The sequence below is a fragment of the Pezoporus flaviventris genome, unplaced genomic scaffold (assembly GCF_033815535.1).
Source record: "Pezoporus flaviventris isolate CSIRO_AGI_PZ_B2104156 unplaced genomic scaffold, CSIRO_AGI_Pfla_v1 ptg000143l, whole genome shotgun sequence".
Taxonomy (NCBI): domain Eukaryota; kingdom Metazoa; phylum Chordata; class Aves; order Psittaciformes; family Psittacidae; genus Pezoporus; species Pezoporus flaviventris.
This window is the reverse complement of record NW_026892691.1, coordinates 1,955,134-1,973,760: the sequence shown is the minus strand read 5'-3', so window position 1 is coordinate 1,973,760 and position 18,627 is coordinate 1,955,134. Positions and strand designations below refer to the sequence as shown.

The window sequence follows — 18,627 nt, the reverse complement described above, 5'->3', positions numbered from 1 at the left end:
GGAAAAGAATAAACATGCTGGAAACTGAACCCTATCAAAGGGACACAGTCAAATACCACCATGTCAAACGTGGGCTCAGTACAGCCTGCGGGACAATTTCTTCTAGAAACATTTCTCCCTTACTCCAGGTAACTCACAAACTTGCTTTCCTGCAGACTTCCCCACCCCTCATTAAAAAGTAGCATAGGACTCTATATCTGAAAGATATAAATAAACTTTCAGCTGAGTAACAGACTACTGAAATTGCAAGGGTAAAATCTTAAGATATTTAGACTAACTGTTGCATTCAATCTCTTCAAGTTTCAGGTTGACACCTGGCTGTCTGCTCAACCACAACAGCCAGATTTGTCATCCTTTTTGGCTTTCTACTAGCAATGTCTTCCCAAACTTACTTCTATTACTGAGTTACACACTGTTTTAAAGAAACATTTGGATTTGTGCACCATTTCTCTTCTATCTCCTATTCTAAGAAGGTACAGGTTTAGTCTACCTCATCTTAGATTATGCTACATTTTGAAGATGCTTAGGTTTTCATGTATCTATGACTAGTTCTGAATGAAATGTGCTCTGTTTAAGCCAAACAAAAGCATTCTGCCCATATGAACAGACATACAGATTGAACAGATGTAAGGTACATGTAAGTCACTCCATTGCAGCTCGCTGATCTAAAATCCCTAATGAAAACAATAACTGGTCTTTCCCAACTGCTTGGCAGAGATGTGTTATTGGTAACTGGGAGTAAATGACTGAAATAACAATTCAGAGTACTAGCATAGGACTGTTAAGAAAATTAAGAAAACAGTCCAGAAACATTTAGTTCAGCTAATGAACATGGTCAGTTATTTAAGAATGATGCTGAGCTGTATTGGGATCGCATGGCCTAAGAAGGGGGGCTTCTGTGAGACAGGAGGGGTGAGGGGAAGGTGGCTTAAGATTTGGGTTTGTTTCTCACTGTTCTACACTGGTTTAGTTTGGTAATAAATTAAACTAATTTCCCAGAGTTGAGTCTTGTTTGCCCATGACAGTAACTGGTGAATGATCTCTCCCAGTCCTTATCTTAATGTACAAGCCTCTTGTTGAATCTCCTGTCCTCATCCTACTGTGAATGAGAGTGATAGCGCAGCTTTGGTGGGCACCTGGCACACAGAAACATAGATGGTGAAGAACATTTTAAACAAAGAAACAAAAGCATCTACATATATAACACACGCAGCTAGAATTCACAAGCACTTCAAATAAGCTTACTGCAACTGAAAGTAGTTCTGTTTCTCCTAGAACTGGACAAAATGCATTCGTTATATTTTCCCTATAACATACAACACAGAGCTGACGGTTCTATCCCACTTTTCTTGTAAACTTAGTGCAACACTAAAAGCTAAACCCACAAGCACCATTACACCTCAAAATCACTTTAGAACTACAATAAAAAGGTAGTTAAATCACATAAGAAATTTTAGACTATTCATCCTTATTTTTAGGGCTCACTTTCTTATTCTGCTCAGAGAATTACAAAGAACATACTGTCTCCTCTGTGTAGGCTTTGCATAGGTTTCTCATACTTAAAAGCCTGTAGTGATATTGGTTAATTGCCATATTTCAGCCACATCTCTAACCTTTCCCTTTCAGTGGGCGTGAAAAGGTTTACTTGTAATATATCTTGCTGCTGACTGAATTTTATCTTGTTCTCCTGGATTCTCAGCAGCAATTCCCAAGTTAAAGGCTTCCCCAGAAAGCACGTCAAAGGATTCCCACCCACACACTGAATATCTAACAAGCCCTGACCCATTTTCTCCTTATTAAAGCAGCACTACATAGTTTAAAAAAATAATAAACAGAGAGCCTAAATGAATGTGAGATTTGCAGTTGGAACTCTGCCCTCTTCAGATTTCAGTTCTGACAAAATCACTACCGAGAAGCAGAGACATTTAAAATACAAACATCAAATGTATTTTCCCTCAGTATTCTCCTTCAGTGACTTATTACTCCAGCTGTCTTTCAGCTAAGCACAAGGAGGACTTAATTTATTAGTTCTGGATATAGAAAAATTCCCTAATTTAGCCATACTTATCTCACCTTCCAACCATATCTTTGGGCATATTTCTACAACTTGAGCTTTAATAATCTTGTAACTCAGTGCCTTGTGATATAGGAGTCTTAAAAAAATGAAGTCTCACAGTGAGTAACAGTTGGAGCTGCAAGATTTTACTACTATTAAAAATGCTACCTAACCAGAAGAAATAATAGCAATTAACACTGAATATTTTGAAGTTTTTTATGTAGGATGGACTACTTCAAATACTACTGCAAAACTCAAAACCTATCATGAAGTTGGTATGCTGAAATTTACTAAGATCCCCAATTAAATGGGTATGATATCCTGTTTTAAGTAGAAACAAAATGGGAACAGAAGATTCAGCTTATGTATGACTTCCAATTTGCCCACTGCATTCACAATTTCAGACATAGCGGGAATCAGATTTTACTGGTTACAATTGCAGAACAGCCTTTCCCAGCTCTTGTGCCATCAGCTCCAAAGGAAGCGAAGCCCTTCAGCCAGTCAAATAACCTCTCCCAAAACAGGAATGTTGAACAGAAGAGGTAAAAAAAAAATAAATAATCAACTGGATGAATTCCCTGAGCTTTCAATGCCGATACAAATTTAAATTAAACTGATAAAATCATGATAAAAGATTTATTTCACACAGTGCAGAAAATAGACAATAAACCCCATAATATTAGATCAACCATCTTTAATGAGTACTGAAAGAAAAAAATCCATTTAGAAAAGCTACATGTCTCTTAACAAGTAAATCCCTTATGCTTAAAACTGATTTGTAAGCAAACCCCAGCTTCACGTGTTAAGTTATAAATGATACACTTTTTCTTTCCCCCTTTTAATTAAACCATGTTTTATACAACTGACTTTCCAGGTAAAGCAGATTGATAATAAGCACATATACCACATATGAACATTCTTTTACCTTAACTTTCAACAGAAGCTATTATGAAAAAGATACATTTTTCTTCTGAAAAAAGGCCCACTAGTTCTTTTCAATAGGAAAGTTGGGAGATGAGTGAAACCACCGAAACAAGACAGACTACTGTTTATCTTACAATAGTACTCAAGTGATATGTGTTCATCTTTCAGTGATGAAGACTTTTCACTAACAACACTATGTTATCTAATAATCTGCTTCATTCTAACGATAACTTGTGACTGGAGAGGCAGACAACACAAAATCTGGAGTCCAAGTAACCAAGTTTATATGATTTTACAACCAAAAAGAGGAACCACGAGACCTCCTTTGTTTATAAAGCCATAGTAACTTACATCAACTGTAATACTATATTGACTAAAGCTCATCTTTTCCCAAACATACGCAAGCAGAAAATTAACAATGGCAGTCACTGCAGAACAGTATCAAGCCTGTAAAATCTCTTCATCTACTTAGAAAACAAACTTGCTTAACACCCAGGTTTGCATAGGATACTTTAAAGATAAATACATGTTGAGTTAGAGGACTCTTCACAGTCTTACATTGTGTGAATGGTTCTGAAAAATTCCGTTAAGTATAAGATTAGCTTCAATTTGAACAACAGTTTTTTGGTTTGGTTTTGGGGTGTTTTGTTTTTTTTTGCTATGACACAAGAACAGAAGACTCTACAACTCCCATGACATCGAGTAGAATGTGTTTGCAGGCTTAGTTTAAAATAAAATGGATTTTCCTTGACAATTATTCTCTCAACAAGATCATTCCCTGGAGAAATAACAGTTGAGATTGGAATTCCAAAAATTTACAAGCATACACTGCATGCCACTTCAGCCCGCAGAGAACTGGAAATTTTGAGAAATATATTTAAGTGGTCTTACTGAGTTGGATAACTAGAAACTGAGCCTGATTTCTTCTCACATGCTTACATTTTTCCCACTGGGCCTCTGACACTGGCACTTGAAGAAGGGAATGCACACTTTAGAGTTTTCTTTTAGGAAGGGTAAGAAATACCTTCTGCATTGCTTGAAGAGTACTGCTATCTCAGAATTTCTTTTTACGTGGGGAAAAAAAAAAGGATTAAAGAATCATGTGTTTCTCTATCCACCTCTACAAGTTTTATTCTTACTGGAAAGATTTGTTTTTCCTCATGTAAATGCTCTTTGAAATAAATAATCATAGAACCAGACACTGTTTTGGGTTGGAAGGGACCTTAAAGCTCATCCAGTTCCAACACCTTCCACTAGACCAGGTTGCTTCAAGCCCCGTCCAACCTGGCCTTGAACACTGCCAGGGATGAGGCAGCCATGGCTTCTCCGGGCAACAATGTTTTTCTGGGCAATGTTTTCAACCTGACAGTTTAAATTTCTTTAAGTATTATTTCATATTATTTAATTTTATATCTATATATTTCTACTTTCTGGTCAAATCTGAAGAAGCAGTTTCTCAAAGTTCATATTCTATTTTACATATTGCACATTTCTGCATGAATGTTCTCTGACTGGGCTGTTTCTTGAATAAAGGAACTTGTTTGACTAGAGAAAACTAAAAATTTGCGTTTAGCAATTGTTCATTTAGCAATTGTTCATTTAGCAAATTCAGCACTCTACTTTAAAAGAAAGTTGAAGCATGAGCTTTACACAAAAACAGTAGCTTATTCAAATGTTTAGCAGTTTCTGAAGCCAGTGGCAAAATATTTAGAAAGCCTAAGACTGAATTAAAATTTGTTTTTAAAAAATTAAAATATTCATAAGCAATATTTAAATAACCTTATTATTTAAAAGTATATTATTTCATCCTTTTTGATGAAATATTTACCACAAAGTGTATGTTTTGTACAATCCCATCATCAGATTAATATCAAAGGAAACATAAAACATGAAACTTTCTTAAAACAATTGTTAAATATGAAATTGGTCACTCGGCACATACTCAACTGTTTAGACAAAAAAAATGCATTTAACTCCAAAAACCTCAGAAGGACTTGCATCCAAATATTCCTAAAACGAACTGGATGTCCTATTTAATGGGGTATATACAGCATACAGTACTATTCTACAATAAGCCATTAAAAACTATTTATCAAAACCATAAAGATATATTCAATTGTGGATATAATACCAAAGTATCAATCTTATCTTGACCCTATTTAAGACAGGAGAAGACAACTTACGGGTACAATTCTGAAAGCTGCTGAGCTATGTTATAAGCTGTGGGGTCCCTGTCCAGTGCATATATCGTGATGTTGCTTGCTTTCTCTAGAAGAGCTGTAGTGTGACCGCCGGCTCCAAACGTCATGTCAAGGAAATGCTGCTGAATGAAAGAGACAACACCTTTACCTTTCAACCACAATAATAATAATAAAAAATGTTTGTTGATTTAAAGCTTCTTTTGCTGATTTCCTCACATGGAAGAAAATATACCATTCAATATAGTCACACTGCAGGAAGTCTCAACAGAAGGAAAGGATAAGCAGAAGGAAAGCTGAGATAAAAACTCTGGAAAGGTGAACACTACTCTTCTGGCTATGTGCTTTCTGTAGGTTCATTCTAAGGGTTTCTGTGGTCAGAGTCCATATGACCAAGAGGCTTTGTTCCTGAAACTTTCCTAAGAAACAATGACTTGGGAAACAGTCATCCCCCTTGAACCAAGGCACTTTGACTCCATAAACAGGAGAAACAAGAAAATTAGGTAGAACTTAATGCTGGTTTAAGTCTTTATCTGCAAAACAGCAGGACTGTTTCTAGAAGCTGTCCCATGCACCTTTCTCCTTTGGCCTTTGTTAAGTATGACAACACTCAACAGCTTAAAAGGCAAGAACTATATTGTTAACAGAAATAACGGGCTCTTCACTTAGCAATGAAGAGGTTGCATGACTGCAGTTCCACTTATAAAATATTTCCTTTCAAATTACTAAAAAAGTATCTATAATTCTATACCACAGGGAAAACATACTGAAGTTTAGAAAGCGACAGAATTTTACTGGTTTATAACTGCATTTAAAACCAAAGTAGGAATGTGACTAAACAGCATTTTCTCTAGTTTCTGCATCTCTGAATTGCCATAAATCTTTCCTCTAGGTTCATTTAACTGACCTCCCTTGATTAGGGGAAACAGCAGACACCATGCAAGCTAGACTGGAACAACAAAATTCTCCACACCCTTCAGTACCCATTTCTGGTTGGGCTTTTTCCAAATCCTCAAATTACTTTTTGTGTGTGAAACAGTTTTTGAAGACCACTTAACAAGTGCAATCATATTAGATAGAAATTAATGTGAACTAAACTTACTGACAAAGTCTACACACCCTAAGTTAAGCACCTACACACCTAAAGGTAAGCACCTTTTAAGGGAAATTTTGTTACTTATCTCTTGAAAGAATTAAGACTCAACCATAAAATCCCTTTGGATAAAAACAGAAATTCAAAGGCAGTGAAGACAGACACAAACATTATTCAAGAAACAGGTTTTAGGATTTCCATTAAAAAGCCTTTATTTATGTTCTCTATCATAAAAAACCTGAATATTTATGAAAAGAATAATAATACAACTCTAATGTGGTTATGAGTGCAAGTTATGATCCTAAACCTATGCTCTAAAAGCAGACCTCTCCTATAATATTTCACAAAGAAAAAAAACTGAGTTGGCTCATCATCCAATATTAAATTGTACCACTCATAGAAAGAAATAAAGAATGACACATTATTTTTTTTAAGCAGAAGACAAAATTACATTACAGAGGATATGATATTCATATTATATAAATGCTCCCACTATTTAATTAAGGATTCTGATTTATCTTCTGCCATAAACCCAAAGTATATTCACAGAAACCAATTTATAAGCACAAAACTGAAACAGTCAAAAAAGTATGGGTATTTTTAAAAGACAACTAACCACAAGAATGTAACTAGGTTCTGAAAATACATACATTAAAAATTCCAAGTACTGATAACATACTTTGTCTGTAAGCTCTGACATTATCACTGTTGATCAGATTCAGAGAACCTCTCTCATGACAGAGGCTCCATTCAGTACGGGATTTTTCTGCACTGTACTGTTACTTCCGATAACCTTGTAAAAATCCAGTACTGGCTATTAAGTGGGCTATTAATTACAAAAATTTGTATTCTCTCTCCTAAATGAAAATTACTAACATAAAAGTGTAGTTGTTAACTCTGAAACTAGCAAAAATTAACATAAAATCTACAAAACATGCAAATCCTCTTAAATTACTCTTAAAATTTCCAAGAAATGTCTGATATTCTATGATTTCTACTCAAGTTATTTCCACTTTATCCTTACTAGAAGTAAAGTACGTGAGCCATAAACAGACATTTCACTTTAATCTGCCATTTCTGTAGATAAAGCCCTTCAGGAAAATGTGAAACAACAGCAGAAAATTAAAACAACCTTTTTGTTTCTTGCATAGGATTAACCCACTTGGAAATGTGGTCACACCAGTCTCAAGTGTCAATTAGGATTGCACTTATTCTGCAACAACATGAAACAATCAAAACCAAAATTACATCATAATTCCTCTTGCAAAAAGTGAGTTTAATCAATGTGAGTAACATCTTCTTTGTTGGGTTTGGTTGTCTCACCTGTCCTCACACACATCTATCTGCCTCTACTTCCACTAATTTCAACTTTGATAAATTTTAAGCTTGGTAAACCCCTTATAAATAATGGATATTAATGAACCATATAGCAGATCTTAAAAATAAATGCTAGTAGTGCAATAAGTGCTAGTAGAAAGAAGAATAGAAAGGATAAAGCTCACTGTACTATGATATAGTTACAAGCTCTCAATATTGTGACAGCATCAAAAAGTTTCAGTTAAGAATTAATGCAAGCATTCACTGTGAATAATCACATGCTCATCAAATTATTCTGCCCTTTCTGGAAGAACCAACACAAACCAACCAAACTTTTAAGCAACAGTAGAAAATTGTAATGTGATCTTTAAACTGGAAGCACTACACAGAAGAGGATACAGCTTTGATTTGAGCACAAGTGGCTGAAGGAGTGAATACATAGCACTGGATCAAATACTGTATCACCAGCATTAACAGAATAGGCTGAAGCGGTTTTGGCCTCCTAGCAAACCTAATTAAGGCTACATTAAGTATATTTTGATATATTCCTGTAAGGTAGTCCTTCCATGGAAAATCTCTGAACTGAACAGATATACATGCCTGAACTAGCAAGCAAGTACTCATACAGATGCCTCACAATCTACCTGTTCCACTCAAAAGCAACACTTTGCACCAAGAACCTAAATAAATAAATAAATAAATAAATAAATAAATAAATAAAAACACCTTAAGCTATCAAATAATTTTATTATTAACAACTATTTTGGAGCATTGATCACATTTTCAATAACCCACTTTACTATACTGTTTCGTAATACGGTTTTTATACATTCCATTCGTCTTTCATGTCTTAAATAAAAGATGCTTCAGTTTTTCTTCCTTTTTCTCTTTTGTCTAGTAGTTTTCAATCAAATAAAATTAAATGACATTTTATCCTCCTGGTCCTATAAATACCGGAAAAGATTATTACATGAATTCCTCCTGCAGTGACTCACTGTTCCATTGTTAAGTTATGATAGCCCCAGCAGAGTTCCCCTTGAGAATTTTCTAATCAGTTTGTGACTCTGCATTTTAGAACCATTTCACTCCTTCACGACATATAGATAGAAACAAACAAAAACTTTATAGTCTTCATTTACAACTAGCTCTAAGATCAAGATACAAAAGTTCATCTTCCTCATTTTTGTATATGAGACTTTTCACTGACAAGCTGCTAATAAATACCTTTTAGGCACTTCATTTTTCTATGACTTAAGTAATCTGTAATTCTGCCTGTGATTATGTTCCACAGCTAAAAAGGTTACTCCACCATACCTGGTAGCCTTTGCAATTATTTTTCCTTTACTATGTAGCAAAAAGAGATTGCAGAACTTATACAAAATCGTAACTCAAACATGACACAAACTGAAACTACAGGAGACTTACTTTAAAAACATGTAAATCACCAGTTTGTCATTAGCTCCAGTAATTTCTAGTCTCTGCTTGCTTTCTTTATTAAATACAAGAACTTTGCCATGTTCTTGAAGTAATTTGATCCTTTAATGCGCAACTTTATTTTCTGCTACTAATCGTAATTCTTTCAAGCACTTGATGGTAGTCAGCTGATCTGTCACTAAACATTTTTTCTTTCTCTTGCAACCCTGACATAGCCTCAAACAGGTCCGTGACAAACTGTACAAAACTCTCAATATTCAAGACATACTGAGTTGGAATATAGTACATGAAGGAGCATGCAAAACAGTCTTCTATCACAGGCCTTTTCCACCATTGCCCATATGACAGACTTCTGTTCACCTTTTGGTCTAGGCAACCTTTGTCTCAGCTTCTTCATGCTTATACAACATCCAAAGATCATTATTATGCTGTGATTAACTAATACACACAAAGCATTCCCCATGGCTCTTTCCAACAGACAACATTAATTCCTTCTAAAAACCAAGAGCCTGTTCTGCCCTAAAAATGACCTTGGACTGCATTATTTTTAACTCAACCTCCACTTCTTCTATTAAAAACCCCCAAACTATATTGTTAATGACCATCCTCTTGGCCTTCAGCAAGTACTATCACCTGAAACACCTTAACCCCAAATTCACTAAAGGAGAAAAAAAAAAAAACAAACCAAAAAACCACCAAAACTTATCAATCCCAAATCAATCTTCCTGGGAAAATGCAGTTCCTTTCTCCAGCCCCATTTCCCACTTCCTCCAAATACTTAACAGACACTCACAGAAGGGACAACTGTACAGTTATTCCCCTCGGATGCTCCTGAATCACATTGTTGGTGGTTTTCTCTTCTTGTGTAAAGAAATCTGTCTTTAAGTGGCAATCATTCAAGTACAGCAGGATAAGGTACTGAGCACATTTTGCAGTACCCTTCAGAGTGCATTTGTTGGAGTATCCTCTTCACAAATTAAATGTTCATCAGACCCATCAAACACACCATGAGGTAATCACTTAGAATGCAACGAAGACAGCTATCATGCCAGTCAAACAGAACAGCAAGCGGCCATGGGAAGAAAAACTGGTGCTACATATATTACAATGCATGATCTCTATACAATATAGAAGCAACTCACCTTCTAATTTGCAATATATGTATCAAAAATTGTTCAAATTTACTTTTAAGAGGAAAATGTTACTCAATAGTAACCCAAAATAAGGGAGAATCGTACTTAGTCACCTCTTTCAGCTATCAGAAGGACATACTCACTGACTTGCAAAAAAGCAAGTCAAGAGTTGTGCTGATCCTGGAATAGAAAACAATGTGAATGTAAATTTTAAAATATGAGCAGAAGAAAAAATTAGCTTGGAGAAACCACAAACTTGGACAGTACCTTACCAATACTATACATGAATACTATTTTAAGTGATACATGCCCAATGGAGGGCTTCCCACACAAAACTGAGCTTCACAAATGATAAACTAGAATCACAGAACTTTCCCGTGGGAGTTAAACGAAAGAAATATATCCAAAATCCCTGCTGCCATGGCAGAGAACACAACTTGTCCCAACAGCTCCTCACCCTCCATGTTCAGTCTTCCGGAATAAAAGTCAGGAGTTAGAAAGAATAACAATTATGAAATCAGCACCTTTTCAGTGCCATCATAATATATTTGCTTTGAAAGTAAATGGTACTCTCCGCAATTTTTTACAGGCTTGAAAAAAAAAAATCACCAGAATGCCAGTTTATTTGAAACAAACTTTGTAAAGAAAAAAGGGAAGAACAACTATCCAGCACCCAAACTATGCTTTCTACCTTTTCAACTCATTAGAAGAGCAGAAAATGCCTGGTATCTACTGATGAAGACAGATAAATAATACAGAGAAAGACTCATGCAACTGAGGCATCAAACATCAAAATAACAATCCTTCTTGACCTACTGTTATACTGGATATTCTAACAATAAGTTCACAGAAATAAATGGCTATGGAATTAGAGCAATAGCATATTTTGACGTTACTAAAGCCACCATCCACAAGCGTATTCCAAGCCAATCACGACTAGGTCATGGCACTTCTCTTTGCTTTCACTGATCTTTCTTAGTGGGATGACAAGCCAGTATTTGTCACAATAATGTAGTTTCTATATTTGAAATACGTGCTAGTGTTTTCTTGTAAATGCAGAGAAGGTCAAACTACTAGTACGCTTTTATTTTGAGCAGAGATGTTTGTTAAGGCTAACAATATTTCATCACTGCATCACCAGGCACTGTTGGTAGGTATCAAAGTACTTTTATTTCTATCTATTCCATTGCTTGGTGGGAAAAAAAAATCCCAAGAGCAAAAAAGCAGTATCATAAACAAAATAATCAACACATTGCTAGATGCTTTTTGTTTCTTCATCCTCCTGGTGTTTCTATGATGATTCATGCTCTTTAAACTTGTCTGAATTTCCTTATCACACAACTTATCTTCCACTCTGCTGTATTTTTAAAATATCAGCTCTAAGTGCATTGAAGCATAAATATACCTGACCTCTTGTTCAAACATCTTGACTTTGCCACAGCTTACCATTTGAATACACTATAATACAACTATTTCATATACATGTAAGGAGAATAACAAACTGAGCTGAAGTGAGGAGCAGTGACAAGGAATTCTATAGGAATCATTTGCTAGCAATGTTTTTTGTTTGTTTTTTTTTTTTTAAAGGAATAGTTTATCTGCTGTGTGCTTTTATTTCCACATTTTTCACAACTAATCACTGCAAAGCTAGGAATTAATATATACATTTAAAAAATAACTACTGGAGTACATACAGGCTATTTTTTGGGTACATATTTTAAGGTCCACAATTCTTTAGACTTTTCTTTCCCTTCTGCAAAGCTCAAAACTCACCAGCTCAAAACTGAAAATTAATGCTGACTGATGGCCTTTATTAATACCAACCTCACTGAAGCTATAGTTTCAATAAACAAACAGAAAATTAATCAGAAGTACAAAAGAGATGCTAAGGAGGAAAACTATATATGTATTTCCTTCCAGCTTCTAAATGTATTTCCTTCCAGCTTCTAAAAGTAGGGACTCTGTTCTACCACAATACAACACAGAACTTAAACTTCCTACAGAAGAGGATGGTGATTCACCGCAGAGACTGCAAATCCTATTCCAGCCAATAGGCTTAACCAGGAATGCCCAAAATCCTAAATGGGCTTCTCTTAGGAGACAGCAAGAAACACGAGGAGGCAACCTTCCCAAAACCACGTCCATCCTCTATAGAGAATTACAACACGTTAAGGTTGGTATGCATGGAATGAATGGAAACCTCAGGTGCAAATAGATCTATTCTGACCCCCACAGACTATCACTAAGAACACCACCAGTAAATACTGATATATATATATATACATTTCTAGCTGCATGAAGAACTATGATTTGAAAAATTTAACAAAACTTACTAATTTTAGAACTGTTCTGCTTTGCAGTCTCCTTCCCAGATAGTAGTAGTAATTGATGAGAACAAATAAATATGGTTCATCATCTTCCAACTCATTTTCTGAATTTCAATAAAAGACCAATTACTACTTCAGTGTATGAACAAGTATTTTTCCTCCAAAAATACATTTGATCAATATGACACAAGACAGGAGAAAAGGTTCTTTTGCTCTCAAATCTGTGATACTCACCAGAATTAAATTACAAACATTTCATACAGGCCTTTCTAACAGCAGTTCTGACATTCTTTGGTACACAGTAAAAAACTATCAGCACAGTAAAAAAGTATCAGTACATTGTTGAGGTTTCTCTTCAATTACACTTTTTAATTCAACAAAATGTTTTACAGTAAGAGATTACTGTGATGGTCCTCATAAACCCCAGAAATTTATGGTCATATTCAAGTGCCTTAATTTTAAGGTAATTGTAAAAGTGTCAAGAAACAGAAATCTATTCAGAAAAGAAAAAACAATTCTATCCTACTTGAAATAAGCTTCCCGTGTTGCAACATGCAGCAACATAGTACATACTATTTTTCTGTTCCTAAATTATAATTAATTTCTTTTTGAATACTCTTTTTAATGCACAGGAGAAACAGAGAGCCTTTATAGATTACCCTTCCCAGTAGTACATGAATACCAATGAACAGTAAAAAATACATATATATTCAGTAATTTTACATAATGCATAGTCCTAGCTTTCTGATCAATAAAGATTACACTAATCCATTTTGTCCAAATTAATTTAAAACTTACGTTAAACCCCTTTTGTTCTGCAAATATTAAACTATGTATGTACATGCATTTCTGCATAACGAAAATTAACTCAGGTGGCAGAAGCTGGACAAGCACCTGCCATGGAGTTCTAAAGGTCAGCTTGCCCTCGTACCTTAACGTGGCAAGGAGATAGTTCCCTATAAATCAGTTAAGCTATTACTGGGACCAACACAGTGTATTCCCACACTACCAAAACCTCATTATATATATATACCCCATGTTATGGAATGTAATTTTTAATTAAAGAAAAGATAATTATCCTGAGATAAAATTATGTTCCAACTCTGATGCTCTCATAAGAAACTGAATGGATGGAAACAAAATCTGTTCTGTGCAGCTATTCTAGATGAATATAGAAAAGTCTTGGTTTGGCTGTTTTTCTTCACACCAGTATCTGATCCAAACCTTATTTGCTGCTGAAATTGTTCACCAAAAGAAGGACATAAACAGTACATTTCTCCTACCTTCCTCCTCCATGTCACCTTCTTATCATGCATAACTCAAGCCTATGAGCATCATTTCGACAAACTGCTGATTTTTAATCAAATTATGGTAGTGCAGATATTATCCCATACAATTCTCAAAACACAATGATGTTAAAAATACTGGTTTGGTATGCCAAATACAGTAATGGAAAAGGCAAACTTACCATATTTTTGTATTTCTTTGGAATTTTTACATTACAGGAAAAAAAAACCAAACAACCAAAACAAACCATTTCATCTGAACACTTACATATTTAACATTTGTACTTCTCATAGCACTTGCTTTAATCCACTAAATATATTCTGTCAATATTTTTTTATGCTAAAGCAAACAACCATTGTGTCATCTTCCTTCACACATGGACTGTGACCCTTCTCAAAGAAATTTTAAGATAAGCATCTGCAAAGAACAGCAAAACTTCTAATATGAGCCTACAAGATATTATTTGAGGTACACACAGAAAACTGTTCTGCAGCTCATCATGTTCAAAGCCACATGTCAACATCTCCTCGAGTTGTTTTGACAGATCATGTTTATGATCAAGTATAATGAAAAAATTAAATTTAGGACTGTCTTTCCTAAACACATGTGCTGAACAACACAGTCCAGAAAATGGTAACAACCAGCAGGAAGCAAAACTTTCATTTTGTAAGAATTCAGAAGGCACGGTTGAGGTATAACTTTGCCAGAGTCAAAAAGGAAGTAATTTCACATCTCTTACATAGAGTTCATTTCAATTTCAGGTATTACTTTGCATTTTAACCTATTCTTACAATTACTTATGAACAAATTACAATGATCACTGCATGCAGTAAATAAAAGAATATAGTTTAAAAGGAGCTTTGAACTGTTTGCCTTAGGTTACTGTGAACATATTTACATAATAAAAAAATGAAAAGTGTTTCTTTAAAAACTTATTTACAAAGAAACAAAGTTATTAATTGCAATGCCATTGTAAATTCGCAGAAGGATAAAGTCAGTTACACCATCTCAGTTCCACAGAACAATCCAAAATGTCGGCATTGACTTTGGAACTTCTTATTATGGTAACAAACAATCTATTCAAAAGACACTAATGGAAGTGGGATCACTTTTCATCTGAAAGACATATGGAGTGTTTTTCCTGTCAAATGAAGTTCATGGCTGCACTCAGTTTACAACTCTGATCAGACTAACATGCTTAAAGTCCTACAACGTGTAATAATCTCACAAATGCTCTCCCATCATTAGATAATAATTATGTAGCTTTGTAACATTACAAATAATAATCTCATAACTGTTTTTCTGTAATTGCGCCATTATATGAAAATAACCCCATGCGAATATATGCTCAATTTTGTTTTGAGCTTAACACAGGGAAAAAAAATTTAAAAGAGAAAACACGCAAACAAACTCTAATAAAACCGCATGGAATTCTCCAGCAGAAAACAAAATCTCCTTGAAAAATTATGTATTTTTATTATTCACCTTTGGTTGAAGTGTAACCACAAGACCATAAGTTACGTGTAGCTAGTAATTCAACTGCATTATGAATGGAAGTTGTTGCTGTTAAGAAGAGTAACTTACCTTCAACATCAAAAAATATACTCATCCAAACTCTATCTCTACTTTTCTCTTTGTAGTATTTTTCCATATAATATTCCCTACTGGTTAATTCATGGAGTTACATGTTATCCAATACATTATTATTCTAGAAAAGAAGGTCAAAAGATAGTGATCTGAGAAGAATCTCCCATTTGGTTTTGACATTATTCATACAATAAGCTTATTAACATTTTTTCCAGTAACTAACTCAGCAAGTTCTCTCCTTCTCTGAGCTAGTCCTTAATTTCACTCTTCATCACTCAGATCTGAACACATTAAAATAAGGTTTCTGAAACTCACCATCCAAAGGTTAACGTTTTAATTATACATGCAGAAACCCGAAGTAACATGGCATTTGTGATCTGTTAGGAAACATTAGCTTCCAAACATCATGAAGCATGACATTTTCTACAAACTATGTAAACAGAAGTTCAATTTCATAAGAAAGGTATGAGAAAAGAAAAACAAAGCAAAAAAAAACCCAACCATAAAACCCCAACCATAATTTTTTGCATGCTCCCTCCCAAGACAAATCCACACTATTATCCTATTGGATAGAACTGGAAACACATGATGCTTATTTACATAATCTGAACAATTTACAGAATCATAGAGTGGTTTGGGTAGGAAGGGACCCTTCCAACTAGACCACACTGCTCTTAGCCCCATCCATCCTGGCCTTGAACACTCACAGAATTGAAGTCTTCATCATAGTATGCAAAGGCCACAGTGTCATCCTTTGGTCCCTTCATCTGTCATTACCAGTTATTTCAATTGTTTGAAACTGACGTGTGCTCTGGGGTGTTTTTTTTTTTTTTAGCACTCCCCATGGAACTGGGCAGAAGCAAGTCAATATGATTAACAGAACTGATTTTGTTCTTTAGGACACTGAAGCTCAGCTGACTTGCAAATTAAACATATTCTATAGCTATTTCTCTAGAAGTTTCAAGTCTCAAGAAAAAAGTTTATAAAGCAAAATCAGGTTATTTATATTTCCATATTTCACCAGGATTAATAGACAACATTGTCCTCCACCTGCACTATGCTACATGTTTTTTCTCAAAGACAGCAGTACTTAAGAACTGTGGGCTCGGGGCATGTTCAGTAAAACATGACATATTACCAGCTTTCCTTCTAATACTAGTGAACCCAGGCTCTGTTACTTCAGCTCTAGGATCAGCATATTTCTTTGAAAAGGTCATGCCTGCCAACTATCTGCTTCCTGCTCAGGATATGAACAGTTCAGGACAAAGCTCGAAAGGAATGCAATGCAGAGTTGCCAAAAGTACCCTGCAATTTAGATTCTTTTCTATTGGCAGATTGTTGGGTTGATGAGCAGAATAAATCATTAGAAGCAGAGTTTGAACAACTGTGCAAAGGTATATACCCTTATCACACCAGTTCACCTTAACCTATGAAGCACCATTTGCTTCCATAACACAGGCAAGTCAAACACCATGCTGATAATGCCTCATTTAGATACTGCAAGAATGTAGGCTAAGTGTTATCAAAAGGTATGTTCCACTTAAAGCACAGACCGCTGCAGAGGATGCACTGTCAAGGGACTGTCTGTAGCAACAAACCACTGTGCTGAAGGCTAGCATACCCTGAAAGGCACATGAATCCAGGCATCTCCAGACCTTGGCTGATGCTATATACCTTGACCGGACACTAATTAGGTAGGCTACTATTACGATGTATTAAAAGATTTTGCATGCCATGATATAATACTATTTTTGCATATGTCATTTTTGTATTGTGTTGATCAACCAAACCTTGTTCCAGTCATTTCAAGATTTACTAGTATCCAAACAAATCACATAAAAGGCTATATGAATAGAGACTCACCAGAAATCAGGTTCAGGGATTAGACCATCAGCCTTGTTTACAATGCTTTTTAGAAAGAGAAATGTGCTGGCTCAAATTCCTACTTTATATTACAGCAATACTGCAGTATGGCAACAACAATATTAGTAAAGTTTATCCTTGCAATTCATGAAAACAGTCATTGCTAAACAGACGTAAGCTTCTGCTCGCTTCAGTCTTACAACTGACAGCCTAAAGCCAATATAAATATTTTCTGTAAATCACTTGGTTCCAACACATTTCAGTGTCCTTTCTAGAAATCTTACATTACTTTTTAGCAGAAATAATTTCGGCCTGAAGAGGGAAAAGGTCAAATGTGAAGTGGCAAGGGAAGATGAGACACTGCTACTGAGAATGCAGGTTACATTAGTCATCTTTTCATGAAATTAGTACAGTATTTTGGGAACAGGGTAAAATTCAGCCATGTTTTTATGAAATGCTAAAAAATATTCACAAATAGTTGATTCAGTTTTTTATTTTACATTCAAATATCTCAGAGTTACTTACAATAAGAGATTTCTTTAAAAATACTTTTGTAATTTTGTAGCATGTTTTACAGCAATTGTTTTCCATACTGTGAAAAATCCCTATGGAGTTACTTACCAAGTGAGTGACTATCTTACTGTAGCTAAACACAGCTACTCTAAACCAAGCAACAAACACCGAACATTTTTCAGTAATTAGAAACACAGTGCTACTAAACTTTATAGAGCAGAGAAGATTTAATGACCTCCAACACACTGTAACTGGAGATGCTCATATTCTCATTTAGTATGCAGGTACAATACACTAATACATAATTAAAGAACAGGCAGTTACTGATTTATATTTATGTGAGATCAGCTTTACAAAAAGGAACATCTGAAGTAGACTCACAGGCAATTAAAACCAGATTAATTTCCTAACACATATATAAGTGCAAACTCCTAGTGAGAACAATAAGACTTATCATTTACTTTAATACTCTTTATTACATTAATACAGCAATCAAAACAAAATACAGAAAAATCCTGTCACTCACCACCAGCAAAAATAATTAGCATAAAAACCTTGTAGAACTATACAGTTTTCACATAATTCATTTATTACAGAAGGCACCCACTCTGCCCTTCAAAGCATATAATCAAACATCAGGAACTTCCAACCACCTGTAGAAGCTCTTCATGCACCTGATTCAATAGTAGTGCAAGAAATCTTAATCAGCAACATATAATTATAGTAATAAAACATTTTTCAAGTGTTGACATAAGTGACTGAAAAAACATGTATCCACAATGTAGTCTGAACAAGTGTCTCTTTACTTCCTTTTTAAGGCAAAAAACATTCTCAATTGTGTATTTTAATATAACATGCCATGCTGGAAATGACTGAATACAATGTCATGACTAAA

At 34.9% G+C, this 18,627-nt stretch overlaps 1 protein-coding gene across 3 annotated transcripts in view; it reads right to left on the bottom strand.

The window, feature by feature from the left end:
- The window catches only part of METTL15 (methyltransferase 15, mitochondrial 12S rRNA N4-cytidine), a 101,296-nt gene that overhangs the window by 47,260 nt on the left and 35,409 nt on the right, over positions 1-18,627 (bottom strand). For 2 of the 3 annotated variants that reach the window (XM_061479201.1, XM_061479203.1), the window contains exon 3: positions 5,164-5,303. In XM_061479201.1, the coding sequence (XP_061335185.1) occupies positions 5,164-5,303 (140 nt within the window). The remainder of the gene's footprint in view (positions 1-5,163; positions 5,304-18,627) is intronic. The other variant, XM_061479202.1, reaches the window with a different exon arrangement.